The sequence below is a fragment of the Panicum virgatum genome, chromosome 7N (genome assembly GCF_016808335.1).
Source record: "Panicum virgatum strain AP13 chromosome 7N, P.virgatum_v5, whole genome shotgun sequence".
In the NCBI taxonomy this organism is placed as follows: Eukaryota; Viridiplantae; Streptophyta; class Magnoliopsida; order Poales; family Poaceae; genus Panicum; species Panicum virgatum.
The window spans coordinates 10,161,721-10,186,463 of record NC_053151.1 but is presented as its reverse complement, the minus strand read 5'-3'; the positions used below and the strand labels follow the sequence as shown (position 1 = coordinate 10,186,463).

The 24,743-nt window shown below is 47.4% G+C and overlaps 1 protein-coding gene across 1 annotated transcript; it reads left to right on the top strand.

The window, feature by feature from the left end:
• Window positions 1-17,263: 17,263 nt before the first annotated feature.
• On the top strand, window positions 17,264-20,703 carry LOC120684051. The gene is made up of 8 exons (XM_039966147.1): window positions 17,264-17,308; window positions 17,448-17,594; window positions 17,954-18,070; window positions 18,179-18,316; window positions 18,915-19,163; window positions 19,826-19,931; window positions 20,013-20,217; window positions 20,321-20,703. Coding segments are annotated over exons 3-8 (807 nt in total). The 5' UTR covers window positions 17,264-17,308; window positions 17,448-17,594; window positions 17,954-18,068; the 3' UTR covers window positions 20,428-20,703.
• The last annotated feature ends 4,040 nt before the right edge of the window (window positions 20,704-24,743 follow it).

The following is a 24,743-nucleotide window of genomic DNA, read 5'->3' as shown; positions in this document are numbered from 1 at the left end:
AATATGATGATCCCGAAAAGCTATTTTGAACTCATTCCAATTCACCACATGATCAGCCGGTAGCATCCCGTGGTAATGATCCCACCACATACGAGATGATCCGCGAAGCTGCTGCGCGGCGTAGCAAGTCTTGTTCGCTTCTGAACAAGGAGTAGTCAATAGAGAAAACATGGACTCGATTGTGCGAATCCAAGCGTCCGCGTCCAAAGGCTCATCCGTTTTAGTGAACAGCGGAGGCTGAGTACTGAGGAAATCTTGGTAGCTCGCTTCTTGTGCTTGATGAGCATGATGCCCACCCCGCGGTTGTTGCTGAGCTTGAACCAACTGCCGCAAAATTTCCGTCTGGGCGGCAAGAACCTCAGCAATACCCACTGGTGGAGGAGGTGGAGGTGGATCGCTATTCCCCCCGGCTCCAAAACCACTAGAGGTGCCTCGAGTTGATCCAACCATCTGAAATGTGAGTACTTTTGCATTAGGCTCAACATTATCATCATTTCTAATGGAACATACAACTCAAAATGACATGGAAGTAATAGGAATCGCTTCAATTATGTTGTGCAGGAAAACCAGTGATACGAAATCGCTCATAACTGGAGTTCTGTACATGATACAAACTTGAAACCTTTACAGGAGATAGATAACTTCATGAGCTACGACTTTGGTAGTCATCACAAAATCAGATTCCCAGAGTAGGTTAGTCGAAAAATTCATTTACTCCTCCTCTGGTTTTCTGTTTTACAGAAAACAGAGCTTCTGTAATTTGCGATTATCTCCTGCGATACAAATCCGTTTGAGCTGAAATTTTGTGAGCATTTCAATGATGAGATTTGGAACAACTTTTGTATTCAACTAAGGAGCTAATTCAGAAAGGAAAAGAGGATAAAAATTCGAACTAGCTGCTGCATTCAGATTTTCACAGATCACCGATATTTCACAGTAGTAGCATTAGAGGTTCATTACATTCATCATCCTCCCATTTCCACTTGGTTACTTCTAACATCAGTACTAAGGGGTTACTCAACTCTAAGTTAGCCTAGTATCCATGATCCAAAAGTAGGCTACACTAAGAGGAGTCTACAAAAGCTAAGAAAACAGCGCCTCGGTCTACATATTGACCGATGCCTCACTCGCCGCGGGAGTGTGAACCTCAACCGGTGCGGGCTGCGGCGCCTGGTCCTCGGAGTCCATCTCCAAAACGCCATGGATCTCTTGGGGCTCATCCTCACCATCCACCTACATCTCGTCAGGTGGTGCGTGAAGGGCATCCTGCGTGTGCTGTATCTCGTGGAGCTGCCCCTGGGCCTCATCCAAGTCAAGCTGAAGGTCGTGAAACTGGTCCTCCAGGAAGTTGATCGTAGCGTCATGATCCAACACCATGTCCTGAAGCTCGTGAACCTGGCCGTAGAGCTGGGCGATAAGAGCAGCCCTGCTCTCGAGCTCGGCACTAGCCTCTTGAAGCAGCTCGTCTCTCAGCTAGACCGTCAGGTGCAAGGCCTGAGCCTGGTCCACCAACTGAGCGATGGTGTAACTTTGGTACGTGTGAAGTCTGTAGAGACCGTCTAAGCACATCGCTGTCATCCAAAGTTCCCCGACCGGGTCGAGGGTAGCGACTACGTCCACGTGTGCCATCCGGTCAAGCCAAAGCAGGTCTGCCGGGTCTGGTGCAGGGAACAACCCGAACGTGGTCAGAACCACCTCCAGAGGGTGCAAAGAGCAAAAAGTGGTCATCGCCCTCATGGCGGTAAGCTCCCAAGTGTCCCGCAGATGGTGACTGACCATCGGAGTCACGATCGGCTCCCACCCGTTGAGCGGGTGCTGCGGGATCACCATCGTCACACTGCAGCGACGAACTCCATCGTCCACAAACTCATGGCCATCGTAAATCGGTGGCTGAAGGTAACTGGCTGCACTCAAAAGCTCCCAAAGACGGCGAGGAAATCCGTCCCAGTGCAAGCAAGCGGAGTGCACGTGCCCCTGTACATCAACAACCAGCAGCTCTTCCATCTGTCCCAAGAAAAGACCGATGGATCAGCTGAAGGTAAACAAGGAATAGCTGATTCTGGACAGTGAAAGGAATTGCCAAAACGATAGATAATATGCTCCGAAAATCCTCAAAAATTTACACAAGATCCCTATGATAATAAGGAACAATTTATCTAGTCATCACTAAGATCAATTCGGAATCCAGGGGGTGCTATGCTCTGATTTTCAGAGTGACATCAACCAGAAAAACTGGGTGTCCAGAGAGGGTGTATTTTGACCATAACTCTCAAACCAGTTGTCTAAAATAATTCAAATTTTTATGGTAAGTTCATCACTTAGTTATATACCACTTTAATGTTGAATGATTTTTCATTTGAACAACTTATGAAGGTCGAAAAATTTCAATTTGTACAGACTATTCAGAGTTGTCAGTTTTACATATGGTTGATCTAAAATCACAAATACCAAGCTAGATGGCTTAAACAATTCTCAAATTTTTACAAGAGTTTGATAACTTAGGGAACATCATTTCGTCTTACTACCCCAAGTCGATTTGAATAATTTAACAGAGGGTTAAAATTCGTGGAAACCAATTTCCCTGAATTTGCAGACTATCTAGATGCTCCTTAGGATAGGATTTTAGCTGATTCGATTGCGATTTCTTCCAAAGATTTCTTTGTTAACAATTTTGAAGATGAATGCAGAACCTATCCGCCCTCACCAAGGAAAAGAATTGCCAAGTAACCTTGGTCTTACGCAATTGACTTTGGTGGCATACATATTACGTCTCTCACTATGTAGCTACTCGATATAGCTAGATAGCCTAGAATTCGATTTCGAGTTAGCGTACCTTCAGAAAATTGACAATACATAAATTGAACCTTCCGTGCCAGCACTCACGAAAGCGTTCCCATACATTACCGATCACTATAGAACCGGCATCCATACAATTACCGCCGTATGGACAACGTTAAGCATACGTTATCGAAACAACGTATTGACTGAGTACCGTCTTCGACGGGGAATTGAATTCTAATTTCGAACCATTACTCCCCATATAATCAACTGAAGTTGGTATATGGGCAGCAGCTCAAGTAGGCCACTGCTTGAGCTCCAGTGTTCGGCTCGCATCACCGACGGGAAGGTCAGACTCCCTCAGCTAACTGAGTAAGCATACCTTCGCGGCGACGATGTAGTTGCAGAATTTAAATTACGGAATTTAAATACTGTAAAGTAATGTGCTGGAAGTTAGCCATACAAAATAAACCACCTGATAATACCCATAAGATCCCTTAGGGCTTTACGTCCTAGACTTGTCCTTGGAGATCCTAAACTCTTTCAAAAAATTTAGTAGTTTTGAAGTCAAGTTTTAATTTGTTGTTCTGAAAACCAAGGCTGCCATCTCTGGTAGGCTGTCTGCGAGCTCTGATGCCAGCTGTGGCAGAACCACCCAAAACAAATGGGCCCGGGTGCACTGATCTTTGTTGCTAAGCAACTCTGACCCAATTTGGCACTCACCGGCAGTTCCTCGAGTGAAGCCTCGATAAAAGCCACGCTATTCCAGGATCAGCAGACAACACTCACACGAAGTGAGCCCAGAGATTACAACACAGAACAATTCATACATCTCAGAGTTTGCAGCGGAAAGGAAATTTATTACAAACCATGTTCAGAGTAGCAAAGTACTACAGAAGTCTGAACTACACAAATTATTCATGTCTTATTATTGCAATGGAAAGAGTAAACAACTACTAGCGAAAAGTGTGACGCATCGATAAAGCTCGTATGAAAAGCGTCACTTAGTGGGAGGGTGGTCAGCACCAGCTGAAGGGCCATCCCACTCAACAGACCAGCCCGGAGGCAAGGTACACGGCCAAGTAAGACTCGCAAACAGATCTTCGAAGTTAGTACCTGAAAAACAGTGCCACAAGCAAGGCTGAGTATACTAATACTCAGCAAGACTGACCCGTCACCGAATATAACATAGTCCGATAACTAGACATGCAAGGCTTTTTGGTTGGTGTGGTTTGTTTTGCCAAAAACATGCCACTAAGAGTTGGTCCTTATTTGCAGATTTTATCTAGCCATCTTCTAGTTAGATTAACCGTTCTAAGTTTGCATCTAACTCTACACAAACATGGTAGAGCAACCATTTAATCAACCAGCAGTATTATCATCATCATGTTCCACTTGTTACTCTGTGTGACCGAAAACATTAAGCAATCTCATGCCGTGAGAGGCGGACGATTCTGAATCGAATTTCAACCTGGCCAGGGGAACCTAACACACACGCATGGGGATCGACGTCGCTTTCGCCCATGCAACTTTTCCCCTTTCTTTCCAGTCCGTGGATCCGGGTCACCCTCCCCGACTACAGAGTCCGACCACTCTGCACCCGTACGTCCGGACAAAAATAAAACCTACTTCTACCAAGAGGGTGAATGGTCGTTCCACTCGCTGGTCCAATCAGGTACTTAAGCTTACCGATTAACATATTTCTCGGCATGTGGCTAGTAGTTTCAAACGCTTAACGAAATGAGCCACACACCGCGACCTTAACCATTTTCGACTACACCAGCGGGGTATCACAACTACACAACCCCGCCCGTTGTCCTTATATTTCAGCAAGAATTGAAGTCAGTAAAATTCCTATTTGCTCGCGAGAGGCAGGAAACCCCTCGACTTCTACCGTACCTAATTAGCATGGCAACTCGTCGATAAAAAGATCCGGGTATCAAACATAGGTACCTAGGGATCATGCATCTAAGGTTTTCGATCAACGCCTAGAAAACTTAAATGCAGAACAAAAAATTATTACAACACATTCTAAAAATCTAGATGAATAATAACTCAGAAAATAGTGGCATTATGCACCGGGGCTTGCCTTCTTGGGCACTGTCAGGCAGAAAAACCTCTGGGGCTTGGCCCAGGCCTCGAGATAAGTTAGCACAGTTCAAATTAACCTCCTGATCAAAACGGTTTTTCCCTTAAGCGGTTAAGCCAAAATCAAGAGACTTGGCTCTGATACCAATTGAAAGGATCGACACTAGGCCTAGAGGGGGGGGGGTGAATAGGGCTGTATAAAAATTTCCTGAAAATAGACTTAACAAAACTGTCAGTCGTCGAAACTTCCGACATAGTGTCGGATCTTCCGGCAAGAAGTTCTGACACTGGGGAGGAACTTCCGACAGGCAGGCGGAACTTCCAACCAGCAGATACGAAATTTAACAACTATAGCCTACACAGGAATTCTAAAAGAATCAAAAGCTTCTAATTACAGTAAGGAAGCAGTATAACGTGAGGTAAAACACAGAAACCTTGTAAACTAGTAGATCGATCCGGATTAGCGCAAGAACGAGCAAGAACAAGAAATAAAGAGTGACACAAGATTTGTTCACCAAAGTTCACTCCACAAAGGAGCTACGTCTCCGTTGAGGTGCTCACTTAGAGCCGGGGCACTCTAACCCCTTGCCTCGTTCAATCAACCACAAAGGTCGGATTGAAATCCACTACAAAGCACTTCACAAAGAAGTGAGTTTACAAACTTCCGGTGCTCACTCACACAAAGTTTGTGAGGCTCCCGGCGACGCCTAACCGTCTAGGAGCAAAGCTCCAAGAGTAATAAACGAATAGCAATCGAAACAAACACGCAATGAAATCAACAATGAGATGAACAAGAGTGGAATGATCTTCAAGTGCTCAAGTGCTCAATCTCATGTGCTCTCTCAAATCCCTAGCCAAATCTTAGCAAGAATGTGCAAGGAGGGAGTTTGGAGAGTGAGAATGAATGATTTGAAAGTGTTTGTTCACAGGTTAGGTCAGCAGCGAACAAATGAGGGGGTGAGGGGGTATATATACCCAACCCCCAAAAACTAGCCGTTAGGCTGATTTCTACGACCCTGTCGGATCTTCCGACATGTTCAGAAAGACTTATAGAATTCAAATTTCAACTCCCAGGTTCGGAACTTCCGACAGAGGGTCGGAACATGTAATTGTGAGTCAGAACACTCACAGAGCCCCTGGGAGGATCCACACCGGAACTTCCGACGTGGGTCGGAATTTTTGACAGTTAGTCTGAACATGCACTCGGTTTGGAACATTTCACCCGAGCCTGTGGGAACATTGGACTGGAACTTCCGACAGAGGCCGGAAGTTCCGACACAATGTCAGAACATGTATTTGTTCCTCGGATGACTAACAGAGCCACTGGGAACTTCCATCTCGGAAGTTCCGATGGTGCTCGGAAGTTCCGACAGAGTGTCGGATCTTCCGACACACCCAGAGACAGTGCAAATTAAAAATGTCTTATGGAGTGCATGTGTGTGTGTGGAATGTGTTCATCTCAAAATTGAAATCTTGCTAGTTTGTAAGATTACTTATGTCCCTCTTGATAGTACGGTGATTTCTATACTCAATTTCAAAATGTAAAATGAATAAGATCTTCAATAAGCTTGATCACCATCTCTTTTGAATTGGGGACCTTCTTTTCGTATTTAGATCTATTGTTGAACGCTTTTCTAATTTATTCATGCACACATCTTTTAAGACAAGTGTCAAATACCAAATTGTGCTTGTCATTATCACCAAAACTCAATTAGGGGCCTAGATGCACTTTCACTGGTAGACAAAGGCTCCACCCTTGCTCAACTAGCAGTGTGGTACTAAACACACACACCTGCACTCATAGGCCACACATGGGCCATCCAAATTGGGCCGAATGTGACATACACCCCCCTCAAAGAACTCAACGTCCTCATCGGTCCAACTCACCCGTCCAGTGCCAATCCATATGCCATGCCGTGTGTCCCATCTCAGGCCTACACGCATATTCATACGTCCGCACATTGACCCGAGCAAATGTCCAAGAACGTTCCCTACGCACGACCGTACGTCCAGTGCCGGCCCATATGCCATGTCATGTGTCCCATCTCAGGCCCACACGCGCCATGCGCCCTATACCCGCACACTGACCTGTACGCTCAACCGCGAGGGTCGGCTCTGATACCATTTGTAACACCCCGCCCACTAAAGCCGCACCGCCAAGCCCTTCCGTGGAGGCGAGCACGCGTACACATAGCACCCTACTTACACTTTCGTACTCGTTTCGTGTAGAAGGGTTAACCTGAAGGTGCTATGGCTGGTAGACTAAGGCTTATAAGTTAGCTCCACTTTTGCTCAACTAGCAATGTGGTACTAAACACGCGCATCTGCGCTCATAGGCCACACATGGGCCATCCAAATTGGGCCGAGTGTGATAGCTATGCAACCGCCCCCGCATTGCATCCTCCTTCTCCACCGCTGTCCCGAGATTCACCCCGACCGCGCGGCCCGAGGTGGCCATGGCCGCCCTTGCTCCGCCGCCGTCGTTCGAGAGAGAGAGGCTGGGAAGGGAGAGACCGTCATGCATGCATGGATTCGACGGCTGTCAGCTCTTGCTCGCCGGCCCAGGAGAGGGCGAGTTCGGCCGCGCGCGTGAGCATAGGGAGCAGGGAGGGGGCTGCGTGCCGGCAGTGGGAGCAGGGGATGGCGCCGATGGGGAAGGAGGGAGGTTGTTGGGGAAAGAAATGGGGAGAGATGGAGCCAAAGGTGGGAGAGATGGGGAGGAGCAGCCGCGCCATCGGAGGGGGTGGTGCGCAGGCGGAGGAGGAAACCAGGAGCGAGGGAGAGAATATGGGAGAGACAAGTAGGCCGACGGGGGAGGGGGTAAAAAATAAAATAAACTGACAGGTGGATCCTACGCCTGATAGTTGGTATGGAGTACGTGTGTGATATAGGAGATGACAGGTACATAGAAAAATGGATATGGAATAGAGAATCTCGATGACCAGACATGAATATTTATTTTAAGAGATGAAAATGAAGTATAGTCTAACAAAACTCTAGATGTCATACTGGGCTGGCAGCCCCCGAATGCCAAGGAGGAGACAGAGTTTTAAAAGATACGCTCATGTCACGTAGACATCGAGCGCAGGCCTACTGCTCACTAGCTGTAGCGGCAGCCCAACTATTACGATTGACACCATCAGACTCACTGCACTGCTATCCTTTAAACGATCCTTCGAGTATCGTTTTCCAGTCAAAAGCGCCGGTGTCCTCGAAAGCCTTCGCTACGCGAAACGGGCGCCCGTTTCCTCCGCATCCAGTGCAGGGAGAGAGCTCCTTTATCCGCCTCCCAAGGCCGCAGCCTCAACCACCCCGACCAACCCGCCAACGCTCGGAACCGCAGCACGGCAGCGCCGAGAGGCAGACTGTGGCGCGCGCAGGGATGTGCGGCCACCTCATCCCCACTGTCCCCGCCACCCCCCAATCCCCGCGGAGAAGGAGCTCCGCCGCCACTGCCGAGAAAGAGAGAGAAGCTCCACTGTCACCGTCGCCTAGAGCCCAAGATCCACCTCGCGGGCTGGAGGGGGAAGGGGCCGGCCCCGAGACAGCGCTCGGCACCTCGAGAAGGGAGAGAAAGGGGATCGAGAAAGCCACTGCCGCTGCCGCCGCCTCGAACCGTCTGCCTCGCGAGGAAGTCCTTGCTCCTCCCACAGCCGCGCCCATGCTCCGTACGCCGCCGCGAGGAGGCCGGTGGAGGAAGGGGCCGGAACCCACCGCCGGCAGAGGGAGCCGAGGAGGGGGCAGGGAAGCCGCCATGGCGGAGGCCTTCTTCTCCCCGCTGCGGGATCCGGGATGTCCGAATCGACGACTGCGGCGACGAGGTAGACGCGTCGGAGGCCCAGGGGGCGCACCCCGCCGGCCGCCACGGGCACCCTCGCCCACCCGCCTCCGCGCACACCGTCTTCCGCCGCAGGCACCCTCGCCACCTGCCGCAGGATCCTTGGCCTGAGCTCGTCGTCGCAAATCCGCGCTGCCGCGACCTCCATGGCCCCAGGTCGAGGAGGGTCGTCGCCACAAGCAGGGGAGGTGCGCCGAAGCTCCCTGCACCCACCCTCCTCCCATGGCCCCTGCTCCTCCCTGCGTGAGCTGGCCATCCTGCCCCGACAGAGGGAACCCGACGGCGGCCCCGTGTCTGGCTGGGGGAGGGAGCAGGGGAGCCCGCGCGGGGAGAGAGGTGCCGCTGTAGGAGAGGGAGAGGCCGGCACTGGCGCCGTCGCCGGTGGGGAGGGGTGTGACCGGGAGTGAGCAGATGGGAAGGACAACAGGAGGAGAGGGAGAAGCAGTGTGCCGGCGGCCGAGCTGGGGAGGGAGGAGGGGCACACCGGCGGCCGGCGGCCGCCGCCGAGGAGGGGAGAGGCCGGCAGATCGGGTGGCCGACAGAGAGAGAAGAGGAAAGGGATGGTGGGTGGACGGGACGTGGTGGGCGGGAGAGAGGGCATGGAGAAAAAGAAGGGAGAGAGATTGACACGTGGGTCTCTCTACTGATAGTTGGTACAGAGTATGAGATGTAAAGTATGATGGGTGCGAAAAAACTGAGTGTAAAAAAAAAAGAATCTCGATGACTAAGTAGAAATATTATTTTTAAAAGATCTTTTAAAGGATGGATATGAATTATGATGAATACGGATAGTCTCAGACACATCGCATGAGATGACACGACTAATTGTTGATACTATACGCTGCATTTAACAAATCCAAATCTTACAACTATAGCATTCTCGATCGCTACCAATACTTATTTTTAATGTCTATTAGAAAGGAGTGACAGGACTCGCCTGAAGTACTGCAGCTGCTGGTTGAGTCATACTAACGTGTGGGTCCAAGCCCACATGTCAGTGACCCAATTGCATAGTGCAGTACTGCAGAGGATCCATTTCCGAAAGGAGGGGTCTGAGAACTGACCTTGTAAAAGGCATACATAACATAAAGTCATAGAATTATAGGTGTACAAGGCTCCACGAAGTAGATTTTGTTTGGATAGAAATGGTCTGAAGTGGAATGAGAGGAATTGATTGAAAAAATTTAGTTCATTTAAAATGAATCTCCTTCATTCCACGATATCCGGACAAACCCTTAGAGGTTTCTCTTTCTTTCTTTTCTGAATTCTCTACAATATAATTTTTTTCAACCTACTTGAACTGCATCTCATAGTCGGAGAGATTGGATGGGCCCAGCTCAATTTTCAGTATGCAGTACTTGTTCATGTAAGATTGACAATATGCCACTCATCCCACGATGGTCGCCTTGGTCGGTAGGTCAGAACACGTGCAAGCATGCTAGAGGCTAGTGTGCACAAACCACGTGGAGGTTATATTTTTGTAATTTTGTTCGAATCTGTCCTTGAAAGGAGGCAAGCAACGTACTTAACAGGTTCCTTTCCTTCATGATTTCAGGCATATGATATGACTGCCAAATTTCATGCAAGTTTTAAGATGCCTCATAATATATGTACGACCACTGTTTCTTCATAGCATCTTCAACAGTTTGCCAAATCGAGTTGGCATTCTTGATTTTTGGCAAAAACATTAAAAACACCCCTCCAACAGTTTGGCAAAAGACGTGACAATTTTTGGTAACTTGAGAAAAACCTGCCTCCAGGGCGCAAAGATACGCACGCGTACTCGGCTTGGCATCGGCGTTTCTCGTGCGCACGAAGCCAGGTGGGATGGTGGAAAAAGAAATAAAGAATAGAGAAGGGTTCTTGATACAAATGTATAAGAGAGAAAGAATAGCGTGGAGTCCCGCCTCGATCCGTTTCGCGATGGGAACGGGAGGAGTCACCTTGCGCGATCAGTTTGCGATAGGGAACGGGAGGAAGGGATCCCGTGCGGGTGAATGGAGAGAGAAAATCACTTTTTCAGTAGGCCCCACGAGAACTAGCTCCAATTAGCACCTCTTGGGTGAAATGGGTTTTTTTGGGTGAATTAGATGCAACTAACTTCAATCTAACTCTTCTGTTTGGATACTTTAAAGCTAGTTAGCTCCAATTAGCTCAAACTAAATATAACCCACGGATTCAAACAGAACCGCTATTCATTCGTGCAAATTTACGCGTCGTCTAAACAAGGCCCTAGAACGATGATGATCACTGATAAAATCGGTCAAGAGCTTGATACGGTGCCGTTGGTCAGGTGAGGTATCAAGAGTAACGCGTTCATCATCCGTAACTTGCTTTTCTCCGACATGGATCGATCCACACGGTGGCGACCGGCGATCGGCGGCGTACGGACTGGCGGACCGAGCGAGGGCACGGCCGGCAGGCCGGGACCGGAGCCGGCGGAGTGGCGCGATGGCCGATGCCAGGCGGCGCATCGAACGTTAGCAGGAGGCCCGAACCCTTGAGGACCCGACCACAGTACAGCTCCGGCGGCGAGCGGGAGGACCGAGCGAGGGCGGTCATGACGAGGCGGGCTGGCGGAGTGGCGCGAGGGCCGTTGCCAGGAGGCGCATTGAATGCGACGCGATCGCGTATCCTCTTCGACTGTCTAGCTAGTAGGATTTGCTGTGGCCATTACCGACGCCATTCAGAGCCAGAACAAAGCACAAGCAAGAAGAAGAGGATCCATTATCCATTTGCTTCACACATGGAGTATATTCGCAGCAGCAGGTCGCCATGTCATCTGCAAATACAAAGTGCCAATGTACTTTCTCGAGTCATAAATAGTACTACTTTCACTTGTCGAGCGGAGCCTTTGCTGTCCAATTCCACACGGAGAAAAAAAAATGCAAGCATGCATGCCTACCTACCTATACAAGGACACTCGACGCAAAATGTAAAGTTAAACAAAACGTTATTTGTGACCGTTGAACAGCAATGAGATGAACCAGCACCTTTGCTTGCAGCCTTTGCACATCTGCACCTGCATGGCTGAAATTTTTACCTTTTCCTAGATGGAAATCTGCAGAGCTTGCTTTCGACCAGTTCAGGAGTACTCTTGTACAAGTGTCCCCGTGGAGAGAGAGGGGGGGAGAGAGAGTTGACCACCATCTCATCCAGACATGAGACATCCCTGCCGATTGCTTTGCCCTGACTGCGCTCGTGTGGACGTGTAGCAAAAATTAACAATAGGCAGGAATCAATCTGACTATGGCAATCTCTGCGAGTTCATAAATTTTGAAAAACAAGGCAAACCGCATCTATCAAGCTAAAATTTGTCAATTCACAGCTGATTGCCTTTTCTTTAAGTAATTTGTGTTCATGCATCAATATGATGCATGGTTGATACGCAGCATGCATGTGAAATTAGGAGACAGCAGGTACAGAAGCCAACCCGGCCGGGCTTAGAGCAGGTGAGTGACCATACAATAGCCAAGGCCAAAGCTCATGGAGTCATGGATGTCACCGTGCGCTTGTATTCTCAGGCCATGTACAACCCGTCGGTTCGCCCGTCTATGTGACGGTCATTTTGCAAACCCCCCCTTCCCCCGCCGACGCCCAGAGACGGGCTGCCCGTCGCCTCCCCAGACGACACCTTCGTCCCGTTCTCCCAGGCTGAGGCGACGCCCGCGCGCGCTGTAGGACGCCGTCTTCCCCAGGCGACGGGGCGACGGATCCCGTGTGCCCGCGCTCGCCCCTCTCCCCAATTCGTCCGTAGGCTTCGCGCGCGGGAGTTTCTCCCGCCAAATCTCTCAGCTCGCAGCAGCCCCGCTGGAAGCAGCCTCGCTGCCGCCCAGGCCGGCTGCAACCCAGAGAGAGAGAGAGAGAGAGAGAGAGAGAGAGATCCGCCGCCGGGCGTGCCCACCTTCACCGGTGGCGGGTGGGATGAGGGCTGCGTGCGAGCTGCGAGGAGATCCGACGATAGGAGAATGTCGCCTCCCGCCGGCCGGCCGGAGTTCAGGTTCCCCATCGCTGAGCTCGGCATGGCCGCGGGGAGCCGGCGGCGGGAGGGATGAGGGCTGCGTGCGAGCTGCGAGGAGCTCCGACGCCAGGAGAAGGACGCCTCCCGTCGGCCGGCGGGAATTCAGGTTCCCCCACCGCCTGGGGAGATCCGGCGCCGTCGCTGGAGCTGGGGAGATCGAGAGAGACCGAGAGAGAGAGAGAGAGAGGGGGTGAGACCGTGAGTGAGACCGTGAGTGAGAGGGGGAAAGAGATAAGGTTAGGATTTTTTTTGTTTTAGTCCTTTCCTTCTTTGGTAATTACATTTTAGTTCCTGGAAGGTTAGGATTTTATTGTTTTGGTCCTTTCCTTCTTTTATAATTACATTTAGTTCCTGATATTTCCATTTTCCCACATTTTAATCTCCAACTCAGGAAGGATTTAAATCATGCCACACAAATAGTATACAAAAATACATTTGTAGTTGATCCTAGCTATATGCAAAGCATTAAACAACTTAGAGACGGGCTCTCTGTCTGTGGGTTGTATGAGCTGTCTTCATATCTGTCTGGATGATAAATTCGAGGTTCTGCAGACGACTTCTCGTCTGGGGTTGTATGCCCTCAGAGATGGATGGAAAGTTCAATTGCTTTCATAACGGTTGACGGATCAACGGGCGTTCTGATGATGCCTAAGAGCAACTCCAACAGATTGGGATAATTTGTTTCCCAAATCTTGGATTTTGGCAACTCTCCAACTGTTTGGCAAAAGAAAAAAAATGTCCATCTCCAAAGGTAACCCATAATTCACTTGGTAAAACAAAACTTGGACCCACGTTGCAATTTTTCCCGCAATCTCCTGCCGTCCTCGCCCCAAAACGTTGTCGTCCTCGCGCCAAAACGTTTCTGCCGCGCGCGATTCTCCTGGCCGCCGTCCCTGGAAGCCGGTACACAAAGCAAGCATAGCAGTATTTTTTTTAAGCTCGACCCTCGCAGGTGAAGACCGCCGCTTGGGCGTGAGGAGATCAACTCGATGGGCGTGCGGAGATCAACTCGTGGATTGGAAAAAAGATTGCAGATCAACTCGCAGGTGAAGACCGGCAAAACGAAGCGGTGTCGTCGATGCTGTGGCGCGCGCGGGAAGGTACCGGCGGCGCACTGCAAAATCGCGATGCGGAGCGCGCCGGCGGTGCTGGAAAATCGCGATGATGTGGAGTCCGGGACCGCGCGCATATATCTGCGTGGGGGGAAGGATTTTGCGAAGTTGCCAAAGATGGGGAGGAGAGATCCAAAACTTTTGGATAGTGTTTTTTATGAATTTGCCAAAAAATCAGAATGGGGAGGAGAGATACCAAACTGTTCGAGTTGCTCTAATCGTAATTGAACTCGTAGAAGTAATTTCAGATATACTACGCGTTTAATTTTGTGTGGGGTCAGTACTACGCGTGTGCATCCTTTTTACCGATATACACGCGTACTCCGATCGAACTGGTACTACTTTTATTTGTGTCTCCATCGGGGTCGCCCTCTGAGTTTCCAGCGGAGCAATTTGCATCCACCAATTGCTGCGATCGAGCCTGTGCTCGGAGGAGGACGACCACGACGACGACGCGTCTCGCCGCCGCAGTCGAACCGATGGGCCATACATCAGAATCCAACGACCCACGGTAAGCAGGCTGGATCATCAGCTGCCTTTTAATTTTTATGGTTTTATTTGAATATATATGTGTGTTCTCTTTTTATCTAGATTTGTATTGTTATTTTATTCGCCAAAAAAAAAGAAAGATTGGTGTTGTTATTTTCCCCAGAACATACATGAATCGATCAGTATTTATAAAATTCAGTAGAAATAGAAAACGGATGTATCATCGCAAATCTAGTTTACCCATGTTTTTCTCTCTTACTTAATAATACCACCAAGGCTTAATTTGCATGCTTGGCCCTGTAATTTGTTCTGAGCTAGAGCTAGCATAGCCAAGCTCTTAAAGATATTACAAGAGTAGTGCTGCTTAATTAATTTTTGTGAGCTGATGTTGAGTTTCCACAAACTCATTGTAAAAATTTGGACATTATATTAGGTTCATTTTAGGGAAAACAATATATATACTCGTCGAAAGTATGTTTAATGTGGAAAGTATATATATCTGAAAGTACTTTATATCCGTCGAACTATCGGGGTTGGGCAGCTTGATTTGGCTAGAGAGCCAATTTAGGCAAACATTCTTAGGGCCTATTTGTTTACCTCCTTGATTATATAAGTTTGATGACGATTACGTGCGCCCTGTTCGGTTGGTTGGTGGCTGGTGCTGATTTGATATGGGAGAAAATACCGTACTGCTGGCTGGTGGATGATAATCCAGTCGAACATGACGATCGTCACGGAACCATTACGGGCTCACAAAATAATCTAAAATAAGTTAAGAGTCCATTGGAATGATAGACCTACTTGTCTTACCATTGTTCAACTGGAATAATTTTTAGCCTCAATCCAATCTAGACCAATCGAACCAGATTGTTTATCTCATTCGTGGTCCCTGTGTGATCCTACAATGTTCTTTTGTCATAGTGCTCATAAAACCATAATGCAATTTATTGATTATAATCTCAAACAAACGACGTTTGCTTGGATAATGCTATTTGTCCAAATACTTTCTAAGCATTATTGTCTCTCCTCTCTTGAAGGCTCTGTTTAGATCAACCCAACTAAAATTTAGTTAGCTAAAGTTTAGAAACTTTTTTAGCTAGCTAAAGTTTAAGTAGCTAAAATTTACCTAGGGTATTTGGATCTTCTAGCTAAATAGTATTTGCCCATCCCTTATTCACACTTTAAATACCTTTTTGGAGAAGGTGGATGGTAATTTAGTCTTTTTATCACTTTATCTGGTTTAATTGGGTTCAACTAGCTAAATGAATCTTTAACCAGCTAAAATGTAGCAGGGTCATGTTTAGATTATTCATAGCAGTTAAATTTAACCAACTAAAGTTGGTACGCTATGTGTAACAAAAATGTAGGATATATTGCAAAATGGCAAAATCTACATAGAATTAAAAAATTTTGAAAATCGATGTGGTCATCGGTTCGTCATCAAAAAATGTAGGATATATTGCAAAATGGCAAAATCTACATGGAATTAAATAAAATATTTTTAATTTAAAAATCGATGTGGTCGTCGGTTCGTCGCCCTACCGTATAGTACCATCAGCGCACTGTCTCGCAGGGGCAATAACATAATAATCCAGGCAAGAGAGAGAGAGAGTGAGAGCGAGAGAGGGAGGGAGGGGAAAGTTGAGCAATCGGTAGTTGTTCACAAAAAAAAAATAGTCGGTAGCTTGTGAGCGACGCCACCACACCCAAACCCACCACCGTAAGCTGCAGCCATGGAGGAGTCGGGGGGCGGCAACCGCCGCCGCCGGCCGCCCACACCCATGGAGGAGGCTCCTGTGCGGCGGGGCCCGATCACCCAAGACGACTTCGGCGATCTGGGACCCACTCCCAGTCCCAGACATCCTCCTTCGTTGCGCCGCCGGTGGACGGTGGTGCCTCCGATCCGGACTCTCCTACCGGTCCTCGTGTTGTTTTTAGCGACGGGAGGATCCACGGTGTGTACACCAGGGAGTTCCTCAGCAGCCAAAGTCGTCAGCGGCCTGAAACCCGCTCTCAAGCGCCATCCTCCTCGTCTGCACCCCGCTCCGAGTGAGTTTGTTTCTTCCAATTCCGTTGCCCTAGGCCATCTCGTCTGAATCTACCAAGAACAATGTAGAATTTCTTGTAATTTCACAACAAATCGGTGCTGCAATGGAGATTACAAATTGAGCAGGGACGCTGGATGCAAATCACCATTTCTTGCCACACAGATATCTCCTGGACTGTAAAATTGCCTGAGCATTTAGGTTCCCTTGCCTGGTTATGATGTTGGAAAATATCCTGCTAGATTTTGTTACCAAAAAGATCACTTTTTTTGTTGATGAGCGGATTGTTCCTCTTTGTAATCGGTTTCTGTTACAAGAAGTAGAGAACCATTTCACACTCTAATTCAAAAACTAGCAGATTGGCTCGAACTGCAAGAAACAGCATGTATTGTGCACTGTACTACAACAAACACATAACATAGCAAATACAACGCATATCTTTTTGTTTAGAAGAAATACAACACATATCTATTCTCCTTATGTCCGCCCACGTGACAACCTTTCCCTAGAACCTTAAAACTTGCTAAACAGCAGCCTGGGAATTTTTAGAGGATTAAAATGCTTCATGTCTCTTTTTGAGGGATTCTAGAACTTTCTGTGTGGTGTAAGGTTCATAATTGCTGGAAATATTGTGCAATGAGCGTCTTTCTGTCTTAATTGTGAGGAACAGAGGAAGTGTTGGTTTCTTGAAGTGTTTGGTTGGAAAGCTTTTTGTTGTCCCCTTCAAATTAATGCTTTATCTTTGAAAAAATTGAATAGACAATAATGAGCATTCCATGGACAATGATCAACATGGTTTGTTGTTGTTAGTAATCTTAACAAAAAGTGCCAATTCCTACATGAACAATCATCCTGGAGCTGAAGGGGGAACCCGTGTTCGACCGAGTGTTATCTATTCAGACCGGCCAAGGCGGTCTCGACCCAGAAGACAGACGCCGTAAGGGTCATAATTATTATTCTTTTACCTTTATTTATTTATTTATTATTATCTGGCTTTTGTAATTATTTTTGTAGAATCCTTTCTTCTGCCTATTCTTTTGGCTGAGCAGTTTTGTTTTGTAAAATGATTTGCTCAGGGCTGAAGAGCATCCTGGCATCGTGAGTAGCAGTGAGCTTGGCAGGCTAGTTACAGATTCACCAACATTTGAGGCGTTGTCGTTGATTGACTCACCACCGTTAACCCCTCAAACAACTGATGCTGAAGAGTCTGATAATGAGGAAGCGTATGTATAATTGTTGTATTTGTTTACCTCCACTGATATTTGTTATCTAAATTTAATGATAAGAAGTTACAAAGTCTCGAAGACGACCTTTACATGTAGATGCTCTAATTAATAGTTTGAAAAAATAATAGACCAACATATGGTTAGTGCGACACCATAAAATCAAGAACTGGACCTCACATGATTTTTTCTGTAATTTATTTTGCTAATGTCTTGAGACAAATGTTTAGTCCTTTTGTTGTATTACAGATTTTATCACAAAAATGTGAACAAGGGATTGTGTCTTATCTTTAAAGAAAATAGATTGGAAAACAGATGAGATTAGTACATTGCACCTAAACATCTTGTCATGTTTACAGGCCCCCTGAACATGTAAGATCTGGATTTGGATTTCGAATTCTTGGTCCACAGACTCTTCGCTATTCAGCCCGTCCACCCCGCCCGAAGTGGTCCGGAGGTGTACGCGGGCAGGGAATGTAACTGTTCAGACTTATTTCCCCTTTTTTTAATAAAGTTTTTGCTTGTATTGTAGTAACTAGTTATTTTATTTATGTTGTCATAATGTGGTAATATATTTTGATCAGGCTTGAGAAGCATGCCGGTGATGCAAACAATAGCGAGCTTGTTCAATCGATTACTGATTTGTCAAGATCTGAGGCACTGTCATTGACTGTCTCATCTTTTTCAACATCTGAGAAGCCCACAGAAGATTCAGATGACGAGTAAGTACCATCTTTAATGCTTTGAAGTTGTATACTACTATTTTGTTATTTGTTTTTTGAAGTTTTAAATGTAGTATTACTAGCAAGAAGCCTTCAAGAATTAGAATTTAACCAAGCATGCATGCGCTGCATAACATAAAAAACAATTAGGTGGCATGCGATTACTGTAGCATAAAAAGTTCAAGCAGTGTAAATCATTTGGCATTAAAATTTGTATACCAAATGGTATTACTAAGTGTCTATCTGGTTAGAACCAAGTTCAAAACATTTTCTAGTGTAATACCAGAAGGCATATAGCATTGAAGTAGTAGAGTAGTTTTACTGCTAATCAGGGTGCATAATAACACAAGGGGCTATAATAGAAAACATTATCACATTATCAGGTCACTGTTCACTCCTCTCTAGTGTATAATATGTAACTCTCCTGAGTATTCAAGAACAAAAATTAAAGCACCCATGTCTTCTTTTGCTTTCATGAAATTAGAAATGAATTCACTTGCTTCATTTCTTCACTTGATAGTTTCATATCTTTTTGGTCTAATTTTTTTAACACTAATATTTTCCTTACTTGTAACCTTATGAGCATGTTTTTCTTCAGTACGGAAGAGGAGTTGCGCTTGCTTGAGGAATACTTTGATGCGCATCCTCCTACCAGCATCAGTCAAGCTTTTGATGAACTTGAAGCTGCAAATCATGCTGCGCTTACTTCCCTAGCTGCCGAGTGGGGTATTGAGCCACCACCGCCATTATCACCACCAAGGAGGCAATTCCTAGCTGATCAAGAACAACAAAAGATGTCTACTGCAGTTGCTCATCCTCAGCATAGTACAGTACCCAGAAAACTAAGGTAGAGGTTCCAAACAAGGTCTCCAGTTCTCTCTCATCATAACCCCAATGCTTTCTCGTGCTTATAGTTGGTAACTTGGTATTAATTTGATTTGATCTAAGCATTTTCATTTTTATTGTTAAAGTTTTAATATAATGGTTTATTGATATATCTACAGGCTAACACCTGCAGGGGTACTAAAGCCTGTGGTTTTACTTTGTTTCGTCAGTTGGAAGTATAATGTTTGGGAGGGAAACAGGATATGTGTAGGGCTGTAAACTGTCCAAAAACCCCTTATGGTACACATTGATATATTGTACCCTATATTTTTCTTGGGAATTATTGAGATGATGCTGATAGTATCAATACATGGGTGTCATTTGCTCTACACCCATGGGGGCTCCCAGTGCCTCTTTCTATGATGATGAAATGTATTGCAAGACTTGCCAAATGGTAGTTTTTAATGGAGTTGTATATTTGCCAACATTTGAACTTCACTGTGCAATGGGTGTACTTAGTGTTTTCAAACATCACATTGATTTTTTTCATACGTCCAGTGCAGCTTACTGATTTGTACGCTGTTACAAACATTTTTTGGTTGATAAAATATTTATTTTTGTATACATCTTATCATGATATGTCTTGTAAGGAAATGTCGATCACAAATTTGTTGTGAAATTCAGGCAGGAAGCTTCAGATGAAGAAATTGTTGAGAACGCAAAGAAATGGATGCGTGATGAGGTAGCACTGGTTTTCGAAGACTACATTGGAAGAAGAGACTATCTCAAGGTACACATTGCTATAAATAATCTGATTCTTTTCGAAACTGCAAGAAGTATGTTCTGCTAACTATATATTGATTTGTTTCAGATAGTTGACTACCACCTCGACGAACTTTGCTACCAGTGTGTCAGTGTTGAGGATTACCATAACATTTTCCACCACTATAACTTTACGGTGAAGTTGAAGAAGGTTAACTCAGATGATTGGGTCGGTGCATTGTACTTTGCAGAAGTGAAGCAGATGTTTGGGAGAAAATCCTATTTCTGTTGCCGGTTGGAGCCGAATGAAAATGGTGTGTTTGCAGAAACAATTAGGAAGCAAAATGTGATTAAATTGTTATAATACATTTTACTTATGGTGTTCTAATACAATTTGTTGGTTATTGTTCTCACCAGGTCATTGCAATGCATGTCAAAATCAAGGAGTGAATGACCTGAGGCACCCAGCTACTCGTGGCTTTACTGGTGTTGGGTACGGTTCATGGTATCCAGATGAATTTTGACAAAGCTGGAAGCTGTTTAGCCAGACGGTTTCAGACGTTATCTGTTAGCTTGTTGGAATTTGTATGTTGCAATCGTCAAGGCTGTACATTTATGGTCCTATTTTTATTTTTGTTCATAACCAGTATTTGATGCCTATAGTAGGCAATCGTTTCCTTTTGGGTTAGTTATATGCATGCCATTGTAAGTGGTTAGATTGGGTGAAATACCACTACTATGTCCACCTATTTGCAACCATACTGGTATAATTCTATCTTTATTTGAGATGTCATTTTGTACGCTGCGGTGTTGGTCCCACTATTATTTACCTACAAATTTCTCCACCACTTTTCAATCTCGCTTCAACTCCATTATCCAGAGCTTTAAATCACATGCAAAATTGCAACTTCATTTCATACAAATGCTGCTTCGTCTCACGTATCTGTAGCTTCATCTTACCACTGTTAGTCACCAACCTGCTCATCCATCTCACGGTCTCACTTATCTGAACACAACTGAATTGCATCCGCTGCTTCATTTTGCATTGAAAGTTGTGGATGCTACAAACCTATATATTTATCATATTCATCTTCCAACTAAAAATATCCACAAGTCTTGTCATTTTTGCAGCATGACCCACCAAATCACCCCAATGCAATCCTCAAATAAAGCAACAAATTTGAAGCAATCCAACTAACCTTTAAGTTGTCAGGTCACTTGTAAAAGAGATCACATAGAGTGATAGGGACTCTGATCGCATGCTCTAGAAGCTTGACCACATCTCAAACAATCAATCCGAGAGCTACCTCTACGCATGACATCGGCATGCTGCTCCCTGAAGTGGTGCGTCAATCACCAAGTGCCATTGGAGAAGTTGAGAAGGTAGCGGTGGCGGTCCTAGGCAAAAGAGAATAGCAGCGATTGAAGAAGAAAGAGGCCCTGTTTGGGGGAGCTGGAGCTTCTCCAAAAGCTCCATTTGGAAAAGCTCTACCGGCTAGTTCAAAAAGCTACTTTTCAGAGAAGCTAGAGAGGTTTGTTTGGCGTAGCTTCTTGACCATCAGTTTCTGTCTCCTCCCTCCTTCCTTGCCCGCCGGCCTCCGCCACCATCGCCGTGCTTGCCCTCCTCCGCCGCCCTGCTCGCCTTCCGGCGTGTAGCCCCGCCCACTGTGCCGACCTCCCGGTGGCCGTGCCAGACCTGCCGCCGCGCTGACCTCGCCGGGCCCGGCTAGCCGCGCCGCGCCCCGCCGCAACCCGCCCGGCCGTGTGCGGGCGCTGTAGCCCCTACATAGAGCCCCTCCGCACCCCGATGAGGCCCGCCGAGCCCCTCTGCACCCCGCCGAGGTCCGCGGAGCACCTGCGCTGCCGCGCGCTGGATCTGGAGCCCCTGCGCCGCCGCCGACCTCGAGGGAGGGGGAGAGGAGGCCGCCGGATGCGTGGGAGCGGGAGGCGGAGGTCGTCGAAGGAGGGAGCTCGAGGGGTGCCGGCCGTCGGCCATCAAGGGAGGGAGCTCGGGGCGGCGCCGACCGTCGAGGAAGGGAGCTCGGGGCGGCGCGGCCATCGGGGGAGCTCGGGGCGGTGCCGGCAAGGGGGTGGGGGCCATGGCGGAGGCCGGCGAGGGGAGGACTCAAGGGGCGGCGGCCGGAGCAGAGGGGAGGGGAGGGGCGCGGAGGGGAGAGGAGGAGCAGCGATGGCCGGCACGGAGGGGAGGTGAGGGGTGGCGGTGGTTGGCGCGGAGGGGAAAAAGGAGCGGGGAAGGAGGCAGACGACGGGACAAGCAAAAGCTCGGGAAGCTCCTCTCACCGTGCTTTTCGTCGCTAGGCAAAAATGAGCTTCTGGGTTTGCTCGCTGGTGGGAGAAGCAACCCCGTTTGAGGGAGCTTCTAGCTTTTCCAGCTACTTGGAGTAGCAGAAGCTGCAGGAAGCTCCCCCAAACAGGGCCTGAGAGCCAACACTTAGTCCTATCGTAAAAATGGAAAAGTTTAGGCAACACGAAAGTGCATAGGCTAGCACATGAGCCTGTCGACATGGGTGTAAGAAAGTGCTCTATCTCAAATAAAGAGTGAAATTGTAGCATTATGGTTGAAAAAAATAGATGAATCAGCATATTATTCTTTGAATCTAGCCAACTATAATAACATGAACCAAATTATATCTTATTAAACATCTCATTCATTGGATGCAGAAAAATTATTTCTAAAAATTGAACCTTTTCAAAAGCAGTTTTCAAAGAAAAAAATGGTTTATCGTAAAAAATGGTTTAGAAAAGGGCCATATGCAAAAACACACACCCCCGCTGTCCGCTGCGACACTTACTAGTTCGCGTCTCCCGCACCGCCGCCGCGTCTCCCTGCCCCCAAGCAGCCTTGCGCTGGTGGTTGCGGGACGAGAGCACGCCGGTGGTTGCTGGGCAGCCTAGCAATGGAGAATCGAGAAGGTCCGAATGGTCGTCGGGGCGGAGGGTGCCACGGCGAGGCGGCCCGCGGTGGAGGTCGAGGCGGTCGCCGAGGAGGCAAGCACAACTACGAGCAAGGAAGGGGCCCGGGTCGTGCCGCAGCCGGCGACCCGCAAGGAAGGCCTCGCAACGGCGAGGAAGGCTGGGGCGGTGGCCGAGGGAGGCACAACGGCGACGAAAGCCCCCGCCTTGGGGTCACAGCGGCGAGGGAGACGGCGATGAAGGCTGGGGCGGTGGCCGAGGGACGCATAACGGCGGCGAAAGCCCCCGCCTTGGGGTCCCAGCTGGCGAGGGAGACGGCGAGGAAGCAAATGCCAGCGGCGGTTGAAGCGCTGGAGGCAACGCCGAGCAAGCAAGACTCCGCCTTGGAGGCCCGGGCAATCAGTCCGTGCAGCAAGCGACGAGCCGCCAGCGGGATGGTACCGCAGGGGATGATGCAGGCTTTCCCCAGCAGGATGGAGTCAGGCCGACGGCCGACGGCCGGTGGCAAGTCAGGCCGGACTGCAAGGAAGGAAATGCCAGCGCTGGAGTAGACCTGGGCGGCGCGTCGGCGGCAAGAAAGCATCCAGCCGCCTGCTCGACAGTGGAGTCTGGGGAGAAGAAACGGGCACTGCCGCCGCCTACCTCTGCACCGTTGCTGCCATTGAGCAATTTTTTATCAGAGGCTTTGCTTTCGTGGACAATCAACGATCTGCTCAACGATGATCTCTACATTGGCAAGGTACTCCTGTCTTTGCTTTTCTTTTTGAACTAAGAGCAGGAGCACTGCTAATTTCGTTTGAGAGGAGGAAGCAATTCAGAGTTACAGACTTATAGTAGATTGCGATTACATATAAATTGATATCACTCAAGCATACCGAGCTGACCGGAAAGCCTGATAGCAAGCAGTTTAGAAATGATCTTTGCGATGCTGCTAGTCAGGCTGATCGGTCTGAAATCCGACAAACTCTTAGCTACCGGTGATTTGGGTATTAGGACAATATTTGTTGAATTGAACAGATTGAAATGCTGGCCATTTGGTTGTAGAAAAATTGGAATGCAAGCATGAGATCCTCCTTGATGATCTGCCAGCGAGATTTCAAAAAACTTCCCAATTAACCCATCCGGCCCTGGTGCCTTTCTGGTTGTATATCCATGAACACCTCTCTAACTTCCTCCTCTAATAACTTGTCTTACAGACTGTCAAGGTCGTGCCTCTGAATATGCAGATTATCCCAATTCAGAGTTACTTCTCGGCTCCTTGTATTACCTAGCAATGGTCTGGAATGTTAATGCACTGCCCTCTAGTCCTCTTGTAGATGCATCGTGCCATGTTCAGTTTCAAGACTGAATGAAGTTCTTTCTTCTGATTCCATTTACACCCAGGAAGGAAAACTTGAAATTTACATCCCCAGCCTTAATGTAAGAGATTGTAGATTGATGTCTTGCTTGCAGTTTTTCAATGGCAGTCATAGCGAGGAATCTGTTCTCGAGTTCCCTCTTAATTAAGATGAGTCTCTTCTGGGCTTAACTGTCTGCACTCTTGCACAACGTCAAATATCCAGATCAATTACTTCACAGCTGTCAGAAGAAACCTTGTTGTTACCAACAGCTGCTGGAGCTATGTTAAGGCCAACCTGGGCCATAGCGGCATACCCCCCTGCTCTGCAAAAAGTTCTGAAGAAACTTTAGCATCTGGCGCTTGCCATAGCCGTTGTCTCAATGTTCTAGGTTGTTAGCTCATAGCGGTGCAATGCTTATACTGCTAGTATATATGCAAGATCTAATATGCCTAATGTCAATTCTTTTGTCGATTCTTCTCCAGACCTTGACATGTTTGCAGTGATTGCTTTTTCACTCTAGTTTTATAAAAGCTACATAGCACGAGTGAAATTTTATTTTTTAGCTT